This window comes from Triticum aestivum, chromosome 6D (assembly GCF_018294505.1).
Source record: "Triticum aestivum cultivar Chinese Spring chromosome 6D, IWGSC CS RefSeq v2.1, whole genome shotgun sequence".
NCBI classification, from domain to species: Eukaryota; Viridiplantae; Streptophyta; class Magnoliopsida; order Poales; family Poaceae; genus Triticum; species Triticum aestivum.
The window spans coordinates 218,786,700-218,802,489 of NC_057811.1; the positions used below are offsets into that span (position 1 = coordinate 218,786,700).

Below are 15,790 nucleotides of genomic sequence, written 5' to 3' on the forward strand. Positions count from 1 at the left end.
ACCCCCACCCTCGTGGATAGGGTGTGAGCCCCCTGGCCTTGATTCTTTCGCCAGTATTTTTTATAGATTCCAAAAATATTCTCCGTGAAGTTTCAGGTCATTCCGAGAACTTTTATTTCTGCACAAAAATAACACCATGGCAATTCTGCTAAAAACAGCGTCAGTCCGGGTTAGTTCCATTCAAATCATGCAAGTTAGAGTCCAAAACAAGGGCAACAGTGTTTGGAAAAGTAGATACGATGGAGACGTATCAGTCACTCCGAGTATCAGAGAGGTATCTCTAGGCCCTCTCGGTAATACACATCATAAGCTTGCAAGCAAATGACTAAGGAGTTAGTCAAGAGGTGATGTATTACGGAACGAGTAAACAGACTTGCCGGTAACGAGATTGAACTAGGTATGAAGATACCGACGATCGAATCTCGGGCAAGTAACACACCAATAAACAAAGGGAATTACGTATGTTGTCATAAGGTTCGACCGATAAAGATCTTCGTAGAATATGTAGGAGCCAATATGGGCATCCAGGTTCCGCTATTGGTTATTGACCAGAGAGGTGTCTCGGTCATGTCTACATAGTTCTCAAACCCGTAGGGTCCGCATGCTTAACGTTCGTTGACGATATAGTACTATATATGTTGGTGACCGAATCTTGTTTGGAGTCCCGGATGAGATCACGGACATATAGAGGAGCTTCGGAATGGCCCGGAGGTAAAAATTGATATATAGGATAATATGGTTCAGCCAAGGGGTAAAGCCCATGGGGCTTTAGGTCGGTGCAAAAGGAGTTTTGCGGAGGCCAGGGGCCAAACGCTGGAGACCCTGGCGTCTGGCCCTGGGCCAGACGCCGAGGCCCATGGCGTCTGGGCCAGACGCCAAGGACTGTGGCGTCTGGTCCTGGAAGTCCGAGAAGGACTCTTCCTTGCGGGCAAAACCAACTTTGAGGAGGCTTTTACTCCAAGTTTCGACCCCAAGGCTCAACATATAAATAGAGGGGCAGGGCTAGCACCCAAGAAACATCAAGATTCACCAAGCCGTGTGCCGGCAACCCCGTCCCCTCTAGTTTATCCTCCATCTAGTTTCTGTAGTGCTTGGCGAAGCCCTACGGAGATTGCTCTTCATCACCAACCGTCACCACGCCGTCGTGCTGCCGGAACTCATCTACTACTTCGCCCCTCTTGCTGGATCAAGAAGGCGAGGACATCATCGAGCTGAACGTGTGCTGAATGCGGAGGTGTCGTATGTTCGGTACTTGATCGGGGCGGATCATGAAGGTGTACGACTACATCAACCGCGTTGATAAATGCTTCTGCTTAGCGATCTTCAAGGGTATGAAGATGCTCTCCCCCTCTCGTTGCTATGCATCTCCATGGATAGATCATTGCGTGTGCGTAGAATTTTTTTGTTTTCCATGCAACGATTCCCAACAAAAACTCACTAAATAACGAATTAAAGACGACAAGGGGCTGGGTAAAGGTGACTTTTTGTGGGGCTATTTTTGGACTTTAGGATGAAGAGGAACATGAACTGAACTAGGGATACAAGATCCTACCATGTCAACCGAAACTATGATGCCAATATGATCCGGGGTTGCCCAATCTTCATGGAGGATTTGCTTGATCGAACGAATCAACACCACCTGAAGGGTAGGAAGGAAGCCCTCGATCCCGGCCAACAACATTGTCGGGTAATGAATAACTAGTGCAACCTGACTAGACAGGAGCAAGCTATCATATATGCAATGACAAATAACAAGTATTTGCCCAACCGCACTCTAAGTTTTCAATCCACACAACCACACACGAAGTTGGAAGCACGAACAGGTCGCCGCCTCAAGGGATGCTGTTGTAAATGAGTGAGTTTACCCTCTCACAAGGCGAGTTTACATTAGCTAACCTATGCTGAAATCAAATTGCCAAAGAGCGACCTCAAGGGTTGTTGTTGTAAATCAGTGAGTTTACCCTCTCACAAGGCAAGTTTATATTAGCTAACCTATGCTGAAATCAAATTGCCAAAGAGTGGTGGCTGAAGTGGGGGAAGATGTATTTATACCAGGAATATCCCTCCTAGCTTAGGTGTGAAAGCAGCCTAAAAGAGGAGCTCAAATTCATGCTAACGAGCTAGGAAAGAGAGCAAAGACATGGAGCATCGTGCAACAATTAATGCACTTGACAGCTTGCACTGGAACTCTCACTCAGGACTCCAAATGACACACCGTTTGATTTTCCTAATCAGACAGGTTGATGAGACATCGTTTTTCTCCTGTTTGCAAAAGTCTAAAGGCAATTTGCTTTGTCAATTGCTTTCGTCTACCCCCATTTTTTATTTTTTTTTGCTTTCGTCTTGTAATGATGATAAATCCAAGTACCACCAAGTTTCCCTCTAGGTGGTTGTGCCTAAGCCTTCATCTGAGCGAGATAAAACCGTAGAGTACATCCAGTTCTATATCGTGTTCATTTCCTCTGAATTCAAGTTCATCAAGCCATGTTACAACGCGTTACAGTGGTACTACAGGCCGAAACTAATGTCAGCAAGAAACCAAAATGACACAAAACCATCTATCGTCCATCCAACCAATTCAACATATCAACTTGGGATGTTCCAAACTGAAGAAAAAACCCACAGCATTTCATGCGCTAATAGAGCGTTACCCACATAAATCAGCCCGTAGCAGTTTCTACAACAATGCTGATATATAGAAGGAATAAAAATGAGACATCAACCTGATCCTACATCCAAGGCAGTAGGCATAACCTGCCGCTCGCTTCAACTTATTACTTCCAATCTTGTACCAGAAGAATGTACCATTAAGTCATTTTCCAATCATTATTTAGGTGCAGTGCTCTGTTTCTCATTTTTGTTGGGGTTCTCCCTCCTGCGAAGTTCAAATCGGTCGCCATCAGCAGAAGGATCAAGCAGCCCAGGCGAATCAGTGGTATCAATGCTAGGCTCAGGAGATGTATCCGTGTTGAACTCTTCATCTTCAACAAGTTTTCCACCTGAATCAACACCTTCGTCACTGTTGTTGTACCTTTGATTGGACAGCAGCATATCTCCTTTACTGACTTTGGAGTCCACTTCATCAATAGTTACTTCTGTCTGGGGAAATGTCTGCTGGATAGGTGCATTGCCGATAATAGGCATAGGATTGCTCATAGGCTGGCCTGTTCTCAGTTCTTCTTTATAAGCAGCCAACTGAGACTGGTATCTCTCCTTGTCCTGTACACCTCTTTCTTGGTACACCTATTAAAAATCACAGTAGGGACATATCACATGACAAAATAGCTGATGATTTGTAGAGCTGAGATTTTAATAGATTTTTTCTATCTTACAGCTTTGTCTTCGGGGCTTAGATTGTTCCACCGTTCACCAATCATTTTACTAATCAGCCTGTCCTGGCCAGGATAATCTGGCTTTAGCTTTCTGTGCTGGTCTTGGAAAAAGAAATTATAGCCGCTCCTGTTCGGTTTGGGATGTCTGGGGTCTGTTGTACTTAGCTTCTTCCTGCGTTGCCTCCGCCTACGTCCACCCTTCGAAGCAGTGTTGTTTACGTGCATAGTAGGTGCCAGAGTTGTAAGAGCAGGTTCCTCACTGTAATTATAAAGGACTGCTTTTGTGGATTTTGATCCCGTAATAACAGTTACAATGTAACCATGTTCAAACTTGCCATCAATTATTACATCCACATCGACATTATCAGAAGCCAAAGCTGGGTCTAAAACAGTTCAAGGAAAAATAAATTAGTCACATGAATATTAATATCTTTCCTCGAGAGTCTTAAATCACCTAAGTCGTTCCAATTTGTTAGCTATGTTTGTCATTCAGAAAGCCCCATATAATTTGAACACAATATATGTATGTGGCTGTTTGTACTGAACTTCTACTGAGTGATATATAGATCTAATTAATGCCAAACCAACCATGCTAAACTAGAATAAAGATTAGTGAATCATGTAAACTAGAATAAAGATTAGTGAATCATGTAAGTAACAATATCATGAACTCATGATGATACAAGGTTTCTAAAAACTAACAGAAACGTGCATACCCATCCGTATCTGATGAGTGCTACGTCCAGTCCCAGTGATCGTCTCTTATTAGCTGTATATAAGCTTGCCATGTCAATTTACTCACCATCTCAATGGGTTGAATCGTATAGGCCAACTATTTAATACTCCCTCTGTTTTTATTTACTCTGCATATTAGCTTTGTCCTAAGTCCAACTTTATAAAGTTTGACCGAGTTTATAGAAAACATGAACCTTTACAATCACATGTATATTGTGAAAATATATTCAATGATGAATCTAATAGTATTGATTTATTATTGTCTAAGTTAATAAATTTTTCTATAAACTTGGTCGAAGTTTACAAAGCTAATATGCAGAGTAAATAAAAACGGAGGGAGTACATGAGAACCCACTTTTGTTAAGAGAGTCTAATCGAATAGTGAGTACAAAATTTAATGACGGATGTGTTGGATTTTGTGAAGAGATGGTATCCAGCATAAGATATGGTTTCATTTCATCCTCCTCAAACTCTATGCCACGGACAAAAATCTGAGATGGAGGGTGAAGAGATAACGCTACACTGGAGAGGGAGAGGCCTAAAGAAGATGAGTTGACTGAAACTAACCTGAAGAGGCATTGGTGGCCCTTTTTCTTTTGTCGATGTTTTGTGTTTCAGCTCTCACTTCTATGCAAGGCAGTGATCTGGGATCTGCGGTAAAAACATGGTCTGAGTAATGGCAAGAAAGCGACAGTCAGAACTAGAACACGGAATTCTGTAGATTGCACACACCACTTTCTTGTTGATACCAGCCCTGTCCTCCAAAGAAGTAGAGCTGTTCAAAATGGTATAACAGAGACATATAGTATTTTTTCAACATAAAAGAAGCATTTGTCGCAGTCGCAGGGAAAATAAATGACGCGGTTACTTCTCTCCATCTGTTTTCTGCCTTGACCTGTGCGAGGCAGCAACACAAACAGTTATCAATCTGACCTTCGGACTTTACATATTTACAGATAGAGTGATGACTAACAATACATTCAAGAAAACACCACAAATTTTGAAGTGTCATGGCTTTAACTTGCTTTTCTTTGACAACAATCTCTGCTTACACAAAAATGTAGTAAAGATTCAGATACGGTATTTATACCAATCAAGTCCTAGGCAGACGCACCAAGCAAGGTCGGTTTGCAATTAGCTGAATCCAGGCTCCAGCTCAAGTGTTCATAATTCAGATTTTTACTTCTAAAACATGTTCTATGCTATACAAATTTTAGAATCACATGGTACATTAGCCAGTCCACATGTTTTAACACATTTATATCATTGATGTTTTTGAAGGATTTTATGAAATTTACTCTTGTCTAAATGGAATTGCTTGTGGGCTACTCGTATGATGAGCACTGTTGTTTTTCCCAATAATTGGCATCTTGCATTAGTTTGAAGCATCTAAATGAAAAATGCGATAACTATATCTGGACTGTGGCAAGAGAAAGGTAGCAGTGAGAAATCATGCGTGAGAATTTCATTACCTCGTAGGATAAATTGGGAGAAAATAAGATGAAGACCTACCAATGTAATAACAATGGAATTCATATGAACTAAAATTGCATGCCCACTTTCCGTTTCTAACAAAATTTTAGTTAAGTGATTGCTACATGGATGCAAAATTTGATTTAACCCTAATGTAGCAGCAATTCATGTAGGTCAAATTTTTATTTCAAGAATTTGTAGGTCAGTTATTTGTCGAGTGACACAATATGGCTAAATAATTAGCTGCAGAGTTCAGCTATTGAATGACACCTGACAGTCCTAGATATTACCTTTCCGGGGTAGAACAGTTGCAGCACAATGTAACAAATATGGCCAGACAAACTAGGAACTTTAAACCACTAAACATAAGTAACTACATTAATTTCTTGCCTTATCAATGCCACCTCGTGAGGTAACTTCCTTAAATAGTTGATGAAGATCCAGGTCTTTTCCACCAATAATTGGCACCCTTACAGTGAAAAAGAGTTAGAGATACACCAAACAAACTATGCTCAGTGATGGTAGTACAGAATTATAAGAAAAGCTGCCAAACAGGTTGGTGTCCTATGTGACAGAAATAAGGGGGGGGGGGGGGGGGGGGGGGGAATACCCAGAAAATGAGGTGATGCTAAATGACAGGCCCGAAAGGAGCACAAGCTGGTGTGTTTCAGAGACCACTTGGTAAACTGGTAAAATAATTATTCTGAAGGACAATATCCAATTTGAATGAAACAATAGTCCCATATTCAGAGGCGTAGCCAGCTATCAGACAGACCAAAGCAGATAACAAAGTAGCTACGTAATCGGTACCAAAAGATTTATGGCTTGAGACATGTTGGCAGATTTGGGCCACATAATATAAAGGGAGGGAGATTACAGATTAGTAAACTAAACGAACGCGGGTCCAAAAAAAATGCAGGCATTTGCACAATTCGTTGTCAAGATTGCCGCGTCTCACCAAACCTCCCTTTCTCCCCTCCCATATTTATCTCCAACTTGAAGGAAAACAAAAATAAATGCCACAACAACAGCAATAATTAAAACATCATATAGAACAGCTCGAGATTATATTGCAGGCGCATGAATGGTGGAACGGTGATGCATAGAGGGGAAGGAAGGTTGCCACCGATCCCTTACTTGAGTTTTGTGCCCATGTGCGCGTGCAGCTTCTCGAGCTCAGCCCTGAAGAGGGCGGCGTCCGCCACCACGCTTTTGTGCTCCGCCATCCGCGCCGGGTACGCCATGAACCTCCCATTTCCGCCCCCCGCCGCCCTCGCCGGGGGCACAGGCTCCTCCACCTTCTCCTTACCTTTGTCCGCCGCAGCGGCAGCATCCGCAACGGACATCTCCGCCGCTGCCCTCGTATCCCCTGCGCACAAACGACCAAGCCATAATCATCATCACCATCTCCGGTCGTCTCCGCAACCCAGCCGTGCCGCCGCTACGCGCCCGTCCGCCGCGGCGCACGCACGTTAACGAACGAAAGGGAGGGCAGAGGCAGAGGAGGCGGCCCCTAGCTGCATCTCCTATTAATTTTCCGTTGGAAAGCAAACGCCTCTGCCGGCCCTGCCCACCATGTACAAGCACTATCACGCGCACTCACCTCGCATACCTTAAACTAGGACGAATATTTTGCTCCTACTTTTGCTTTAGGTTTTCGCCGGATGGATTACTGTGAGGTTAGCGATAATAAAATACCGCTATAGATCGGTAGAGAGAAAGGGCCGGGGGTAAGGGTGAGGCGGAGAGATGACATTATAACCCAAGGTTGGGCTGGCTGTTCTCCGCCATATGTGTTACCGTCAAACCAAAAGAAGATATAGATAGATAGATATGTGGAGTCCAGTAGTAATTATAGGTAGGTATATAGGAATATGCAGATCAGTTTGTACCTTATGATGTACTACCTAGATATAGAACTGCCATTTTTTTTACACTAGTTGAATGTTGTACGTTACCCCGATAAAAAAAGATTTAGCGGCATAATGTTTAGGCCAGTGCTTGGCGTCGGTCAATCGGCATAGGCGCCCAATTGGTGATCCTCAGAGCCGTCCGATATGGTTTTCAACGTTATAAGATTGGAGCTGTCCTCCTCCTGCCTCTCTCCCAGCTCCACGCACGCGATAAATGATTTTTCCCACGTTCACGTCATCATAGCGGTGTAACACCCTACTTGATAGAGGTGATGGAGTGTCCCGATCTTTCGATGAGATGATAACTACCGATTTGGTTGAGTCGACCTTGACGATTCGACTACAACGTGTGACCATGTTGCGTATTCTAGAGGTTACTGACGATGCCAGAAGTAAGATCAACCAAACCACGAAGGTCTATTTCTGCAAGCAATCGAAGAACAAGTAACAATGTAATAAAAGCAACCTGAATATTGTGAATATAAATAAAGTATTGGTAAAAATGGGGTTCCAAAAGCAGTCTTGGAATGGTCGCTGGACAGAAACGAAGTACATAAAGTGGCAGTAATGTCTAACTTTGAACTAAACAAAACCCAAGAAAAAAGTAGGGGATTGATCTACTTATATAGGACTAAGTGGTGGCGGCCAAGGGGGTGGGCGCACGTCCTAAGGCATCCAAAAAACAAACCCTAGGTCGTACAAGGTTCATGGCCCAGTGGATGTGACACAACACCTTTGATTTGTAGTATAACCCGGATTCTTCAGCAACGTCAAACTACTTATGTGATATCTCCATGCTCCAGACGATGTCGAATGTGAATCCAATTAGGTTGGAAAGTGCACGAGATACTTTCTAACAAAAAAAGATTCACTCAATTCGGAGTCCCGTTGTAAAATTTTGTAGCCGTTTGAAGTCAGGTATGTCGGTGCAGGCCGAATCTAAGTCAGAACTTGGGGGACTTGGTCTCTAACTTCTCTTCGCCCCAAAGTGACGTTGGAGAACTTATTGTACAACACATATTCCTATCTCTTTTCTTTCTAATCACATGAGGTTCGTAGAAGTGTCAAATACTCCTGCAATTAGACATGACATAAAAGTCGATGAAGTATTTTGTCCTAGATAACATAAACAAATTGTTGCCTAGTTTTTATTAAAAACAATTGTCGGCGTTTTGGGAACCAGGGTACCCAGATTTGCCTGCCTACGGCCCGCGGCGTGGCTTCATCGGCGGCCTGGTACAACCCATCTTTAGTGCCAACAACACAAGACCCTCGCAGGAGCCAAGCCTCGCGAGGCGGACGACGCCAAGACCTCCAGAAGGAGCGGCCTCCTCAGGCTGGCTCCTGAGGAGCGGAGATTTCTATGCAAGCCCTCACGTCGTGAGGTTCGGGTGACGCAAGCCATGACGACCAAGGCCAGGCGCAGTACAGCAGGCTTCCCCTTTGGTCCTAAGGAGGCAAGCACAGGCGCGGAGTCCCGAGGAATCAACCAAAGGTTTCCATTTACATGCCACAAGACCAAGACCGCCAGGACGGCAGGACGGATGTCATCGCCGAGCCCACCACAGCGTCACGACCTGAAGCTTTGCAGGCGAAGACTACCTTTTATCAGGATAAGATGTACTAGTTGTCTCCCTTCGAATTTGGCCGCTGTCAGGACCCCAATCCTAAGTCACACCGATCTAGCATGTAACACATCATATCACTTTGCGGCCTCACGCACGGTATTCCCACGGGTGCCACCTTACCCGGCCCGGGACCGTTTGCGCCTTTTGGCTCATGTATATGATAGTGTCTCTAGCATCCATATGACAGAGAACCCGGGCCGACATGACTAGTCATAAACCCAAGGTGGCACTAACTTATAGGGACATGCATACATGATCCCAACAACGAACGTGTCGATCATGAACGTATGAACCCAAGTCGTAGCAAGCTACAAGGGCTTAAAGGAACAACGCGTGACATTTCCCCGAAGGGACAGACACAGGAACGAAGAAGGACACATGCCGGCCAGCCTAAGTGTTCCGGAGCAGTAGCAAGCTACTATGACTCAGTGGAAGCAGTAGGAGACATTTCCCCATAAGAGAGGCTACCAAGAATAAACAACTAGGTTGTCGAATCCCACACATACCAAGCATTTCAAAATCATACACACAATATGCTCGATATGTGCAAATACAACATGGCATCACAACGAAACTCTACGACTCAAACTATTTATTTATAAGGCTCCGAAGAGTCATACATAGTAAGAATTACAATCATGGGTCACATGACCCAACATACAGAGCATACAAACAACGGAAGCTTAACATGTCTGAGTACAGACAACTACAAATGAAAAGGGGCAGAGAAGCCTGGCTATCTACAAGACCCTCCCAAGGGTACAAGATCGTAGCTGAGGTAACAAGCTAAACGTCGAAGTCCACGCGGAACTACTAGTGAGACTAAGATCTCTCTGCAAAACATAAATTAAGAAAATGTGAGTACAAATGTACCCAGCAAGACTTACATCAGAACTAGGTACATATGCATCAGTATCAACAAAGGGGTGGTGGAGTTTAACTGCAGCAAGCCAACTTTGACTCAGTGGCTATCCTGTACTACGACTGCTGGTAACTCTTTTGAGGTGGCGCACACAAGTCCACATATTCACCAATACACCACTATGGATCCACTCCCGTCTCCCTACGAGAAGGCCATCCATAGCACTCACGCTTATCTTGCGCATTTTAGGTATCCACTTTGACTTGTCTATGAACTGCATAAGCAACCCAGTAGTCCATTACCGCGGACGTGGCTATTCGAGTAGATCATGTTAACCCTGCAGGGGTGTACTTCTTCACACACGCTCCCACCACTTATCGCCGTTTACACGACATGTACTCGGCAACCTTCAAGCGGAAGCCTAGCGAGGGTGTCGGCCATGACCTGACTAACCACACAAGTCTCTAGTCCAGGTTGATCGCCTATTCAGGTTCCATCCGCAAGGAGATCCGGCCGAGGTTTCGCTCACGGCCCCAAACGATGAGAGCAGGGTTCCCAAGGCACCAAACGGGCGTCTCGGTACACCGTGCCTCGTGTCTCTACTGCATCATAGCCCAACACTAGGGTCAGCGCTACGCACGGCCCCCAACACATATACTACAAACACCAGAAACTAGTTGCAACTCCTGGACAGAGATCAAGGCGATTAATAAGTCGAGAGGGGCACTTAAGCATTCCAATGCGTGGTAGTAACTGTCTTGGATCACAAACACAGAACTCAGTTCCTGAGGACGGTATCAATGAGACAACCCACCATGTATTCCTACATGGCCTCTCATCGCTACCTTTACTAAATCGTGTTCATGCACTTAGCTCTCAACAATAGGACATGTTCACCTCCATTTCGATCCATCCCCGATGAATCAGACCCGACACAACTCTAAGCATAGCAGGCATAACAAGCAAGCATGAATGAGTAGGCACATCATGGCTCAGACAACTCCTACTCATGCTAGTGGGTTTCAACTATTTACTGTGGCAAAGATAGGTCATGCAGAGGAAAGGGGTTCAACTATCGCAGCATGTAACAGTTGAATAGTTGTTGTCCTAATGCAGTAAAAGAGAGCAGGAGCGAGATAGTGGGATTGTATCGGAGTGATCAAGGGGCTTTTGCTTGCCTGGCACTTCTGAAGATAGTAATAGCTCTTCATTGGTTTCATCGATCTCATCGTCGGAACAACGTCTACTGAGAGGGGACAAACACCGGCAAACAAGAGGGAACACAATCAATGCAAATACAACGATATGATGCATGAATGTGACATGGCAATATGCTGTGATTTGAGCTAATGCAACTAGCAACAGAAGCGTTGGGGTTGATTTGAACCAAAGTTCAAATTCAAACCCAAGCTATAAATTCCCAAAGTGCATTTAGTTGTTTTAACTGAAACATCAAGGTTAAGTTGCTTAGCCATGTATGAAACCAGTACCAATGGATAGATTGGATTTTTTGATAATTTTTCATATATAAATTATTTCATTCTGAGCTATAGATTATTTTCTATGATTTTTAGAAGTTTTAAAATTTTTCTGAAACAAATAAATCATTAATGATTTATTTAAAATCCCAGAAAAGCATTACTGTGTGAGCATGATGTCGGTGTGATGTCAGCAAGTCAACAGGCGCGGTCCAGGTCAAACCTAACCAGTGGGACCAGCGTGTCAGGGACTAACCTAACTAACAGAGTTAATTAGCAGTAATCTAATTCTAACCTAGATTAGTTACGGCCCTGGGCCCACATGTCAGTGACATAGGGGAGGTCAAACCCTGGTCAAACGGGTCAAACACGCCGGCGTGTAATCGTCGGCGTGGTCAGACGCGGCGAAGAGCGTCGGAAAGGCTGTTCCGGCCACGGTTCGATGCGCGGGTGGGTGCTACGGGAAGCTGGCGGTGTGGCGCGTCCAACGATGGCCTTGGCCGGAGCTGGGGTGGCTGGAAACGGTGGCGGCGACCATGCTTGCGGCCGCCAGAGTTCGGCTGTGCACGGGGGTGCCCTGCAGCGAGCAAACGCGCGAACTAAAGCGCGTGGGCGAGGCACTATGCCATGCGGCGGGCGTGTTTGGCACATTGGCACGACCAAATGGTCGCTAGAGAAACGTCGGCAACAAGCTCTTGCGGCGGAGCGTCCGGCTCCGGTGGAGGAGGCGGTTAGAGGGCGCAAACGATGCAAAGAAGAGGGGGAGATGGCGTACAAGCTCACGGCGGTTGCGACGGCCGTCGAAGCGGGCTCGGGGGAGGTCGGAGCTGAGCAGGGCGGCGAGGTCGATCTCGGCGATCCAAGGAGGAAGAAGACGTAGGGGACGATGCGTCAGGGCGTCCGGTGTCGCGCGGGTTAATGAAAAGGGCGAGAGCTTCGAGGCGGAGCACATGGACATGGCAGAGAGGCCTGGGGTGGCAGGTGGCTGCGCGAACGGTGGACGGCAGCGACGAGCTCGTTCGGCCGAGCTCCAGATCGAGCAGGGAGAAGGGAAAGAGTGACCAGAGGAGGAGGGGATCGGTGCGGGGCTTCCTCCACGCCTCCTGGGCATCGCGACTCGCGAGAAGTCCACGGGGGTGTGAGGCAGGCTGGGAGGAGGTGGAGACCTCGGGCGCGCAGGCGTCAACACGCCTCTGCCTACTGGCAGAGGTTGAAAACAGCCGCTTCGGCCTGGTGGGCTAGGCCGGCCAGCGAGGCCGCCAGGTAAGCGCCAGGTGGGTTTTCCCACTCTCTTGTTTTTCTATTGTCTCTGTTTTGCTATTTTATTTTTCTATTTTGATTTAGTTTCGAAACCAAATCATTTTTGTAGCTTCTGAAAATTATTATGTGGCCTGATACAAAATATTCAGAGCCACTCACAAGTTTTCAGAATTATTGGAGTTATAAAAGTATTTATAGGAATTTATATATCCAATTCAAATAGGTATTGATTTAATTCAAGACCAAAAATGTCCTCGAAAAATGTGTATCATCTCTTTGTTAAGGTTTTCACCTTTTTCCATAAATCATGAACATTTCTAAAGGGCATTTTGGGTTCATTGAAAATATTTCATTTGATCCTAGTTGGATTTCATTTGGTGCTAGGGTTTGGACATCCCCATTTCAACTTTAGGCAAAATTTAAACATGATGCAACAACCAAGACTAGTCCACAAACAAGGCTGAAGCTAGGGCTGTGACAGCTGTTGTGGGATCCCTTCCCGCCTTCATTTTGGGAAGAGGACCGAGGCCACTATAAATAGAGCCTAGCCACCACCGTAGAGAGGGATCCGGATCCAGTCCATCCTCACATCCACCAGCTCACCCAAGAACACACCTCCTGAGGTTGTTCTTCCATTGTACTAGTTCATCCTTAACCCACCTTGAGGCTAATCCACCACAAAGCAGGAGTATGGTTTTACACCACAAGGTGGCCCGAACCTGGGTAAACTGTCGAGTCCCATTTCCTTCCAGTTCATCGAGCTAGGCCGTGGGATCGACAAGTTGGCAGACTGGGGAGGTTGAGTTCTTCACACGCACCCCAGAGTTTGAATCTATCCAGGGTCTGCGGAGCCCAGAATCCGACATTTGGCGCGCCAGGTAGGGGTGCGTCGGAGCCTCTCTTCCTCCAGTCGACTCGCCATCGCTCCGCCGTTCTCATGGCCGACGCACCTCTAGCTCACGCTGAGCATTGGGCCGCTCGGCCTACCCGAGCAGCGCCTTCCGCCCAAGGAGATCTCCACTCCGCGCTCCTCGCGGCCCGCACGCTGCCTTGCGTCCTCGGCCGCGGGCGGCACGGACCGCCACCGCCAGCTCCCGCACTGCACCGCAACCGCACTACCACGCGATCTTCAAGCTATGCCGCGGCAAAAGCGCTGCACACCTGCCAGGAGCAGGCGAACATGCGAGCTGCACTCATCGTGGCACGACAGCTGCTGCGGTGCAGGCCGGCGGAGGGCGGCCACGACGCCCTGCTGGAGTGGGTCGCCGAGCTGCTCGATGCCACCTGCAGGGGCGCAACACCCTTCTGCACCCCGCCAATGTGACGTGCCGGCCCCCGCTATGCCCGAGCGCCCTTCCACGAGGGACCTGGAGGACCTTGCGGCAACAACCAGGCCCGGGAAGCCACTCACCCTACCCAGGGTACATCACCTCCGGACGCGGCAAGGCCGCGCGTCCCCTCCTGGGGCCATGTCGAGATGCTACCCTACGATCGTCATGGCGTGGTGCCAAGCCTTGCAAGCAACGCGCCGGACGGACAGGCGATGACTCGAGAGTCATGGCCTCAGGCGTCCCCACACTTCCGCTGGCAGACTTGCTGTATGCGCCAAGAAGAAGTCCTTACCCGCTTCCCTCGTCAGCCTGGACGTCGAGGACGCGCGAAGCCGAGGTTCTTCGCGAGCCACCCCGGAGCTTCACCGACGTCTTCAACAGCGACCACCAGGTACAACCAATATCTCAGGAGCACGATTGTGCTAACCATGGATCGTAGGTGAACCAAGCCACGGCGGCAACCGTACACCTCAGGATGGTGGCCCCACTGCAGGCGGACGAGATGCACCGGGGGCTGTGCGGGGGGAGCCCGGCGCTAGGGCCTCCTCCGCGCCGCATGGAGCAAGGCACCGCCCGAAGGTAGGTCCTCCGCCGGGGAAGGTGCCGGCGAGCCGCCCCCCCGGTGGAGGACCTGCGGTCATCGAGGGCACCGCCAGTGTCCCCCTTGCTCCTTGGTCTCGTCCTAGTTTCCGGACGCCCCAACGGTGGTCGGGGAGGCGCAGGGCGAGGCCCTCTTCAGGCGCCAGGAAGCCGTGAAGATCTTCGGTCGTGACACTCTCACGTAACAATGAGTTGGGGCTGTACATGCCCCAGAGTCTCCTGAGTGCCGTCCTCGGGCCTCACGGGGGCTTCCACCCACGTCCAAGTGGAACAACCATGCTCCACGCTGGCCGTCGACACTGTCCCCCAATGACTATGCCCACGTCGAGTGGAAGCACTTAGCTCTGCGCTGGTGAGAAGACTAGTTAGGTGTCAGACGCGGCTGTTGCTCCCGCTCTCTTTCTGTAACCCAATTTGCCGTCTTTTGGAATGAGATTTTGAGTTTCCTGTGTTTATCAAAGGAAAAACGGGGGGAATTTTTCTTGGTTTGTGGTGATTTCTCGCCTTTTGGTTTTTGTTTGAGAGTAAGGATCGCACCTGCTACCCGCCCCCCATGAGCGCCTCGTGAGCGGGAGCTGGGCATGGTGTGCGCACTGCAAGCACGCTCGGGCAAACCGGGCGGCGCCAAGGCTCCCTCGGGGTCAGGAACGCAACTGCCACAGGATCACTGCGCGCACACCTTGCCGTAATCCGGCAACCGGCTCCTCGCAAGGCCCTCTCGGCCGGGCCAGCAGACGCCCCAGGAAGCTTAATCCTCGCGAGCCCCCTAGAGGGCCTGCCTCGGCAGAGGAGTGCTCCCACAACATCAGAAGCCGCTCAAGGCCTACAACACCAAAGATAAGTCATAGTACCTGGTTCACGAAAGTGCGTACTAGAATCTATCTCAAAAAGACATCATCATTTCATACATTATAAGGCCCCCCTTCAAAAATGCTTTCATGCCCCGCGGGGCCGAATCCGAAGGTTTTTTGCATACAGGTCAGAGCAGGAAGGGAAATGCGGGCCTAGTCAGATGCGCTGCCATCAGCGTCCTCCTCATCGTCATCATCCGCCCCGCCCCTTCGGCCGAAACCACGACCGTGTCGTCCTCAGCAGCGAAATCCGCGACCAGGCCGTCCACATGGTCATCCCCCCTGTCGTGGAATTGTCACGGCAGATGTCCTCGAGCTAGGACTTAG

At 48.0% G+C, this 15,790-nt stretch overlaps 1 protein-coding gene across 3 annotated transcripts; it reads right to left on the reverse strand.

Annotated features, from left to right (window-relative positions):
• Window positions 1-2,426: 2,426 nt before the first annotated feature.
• Window positions 2,427-7,351, reverse strand: LOC123144497 (high mobility group B protein 9). Of its 3 annotated transcripts, none has more exons than XM_044563669.1 (7): window positions 7,153-7,351; window positions 6,678-6,909; window positions 5,931-6,009; window positions 4,800-4,962; window positions 4,635-4,718; window positions 3,333-3,715; window positions 2,427-3,243 (listed from the first exon to the last, which is right to left on the reverse strand). In XM_044563669.1, exons 2-7 carry the CDS (start codon window positions 6,884-6,886, stop codon window positions 2,827-2,829), a joined length of 1,335 nt encoding a protein of 444 aa, XP_044419604.1. In that variant the 5' UTR covers window positions 6,887-6,909; window positions 7,153-7,351; the 3' UTR covers window positions 2,427-2,826. The 3 variants fall into 3 exon arrangements, with proteins under 3 accessions (XP_044419604.1, XP_044419603.1, XP_044419605.1); XM_044563668.1 differs by having other exon boundaries at window positions 7,144-7,342; XM_044563670.1 differs by lacking the exon at window positions 7,153-7,351 and adding an exon at window positions 7,012-7,114.
• Window positions 7,352-15,790: the final 8,439 nt, after the last annotated feature.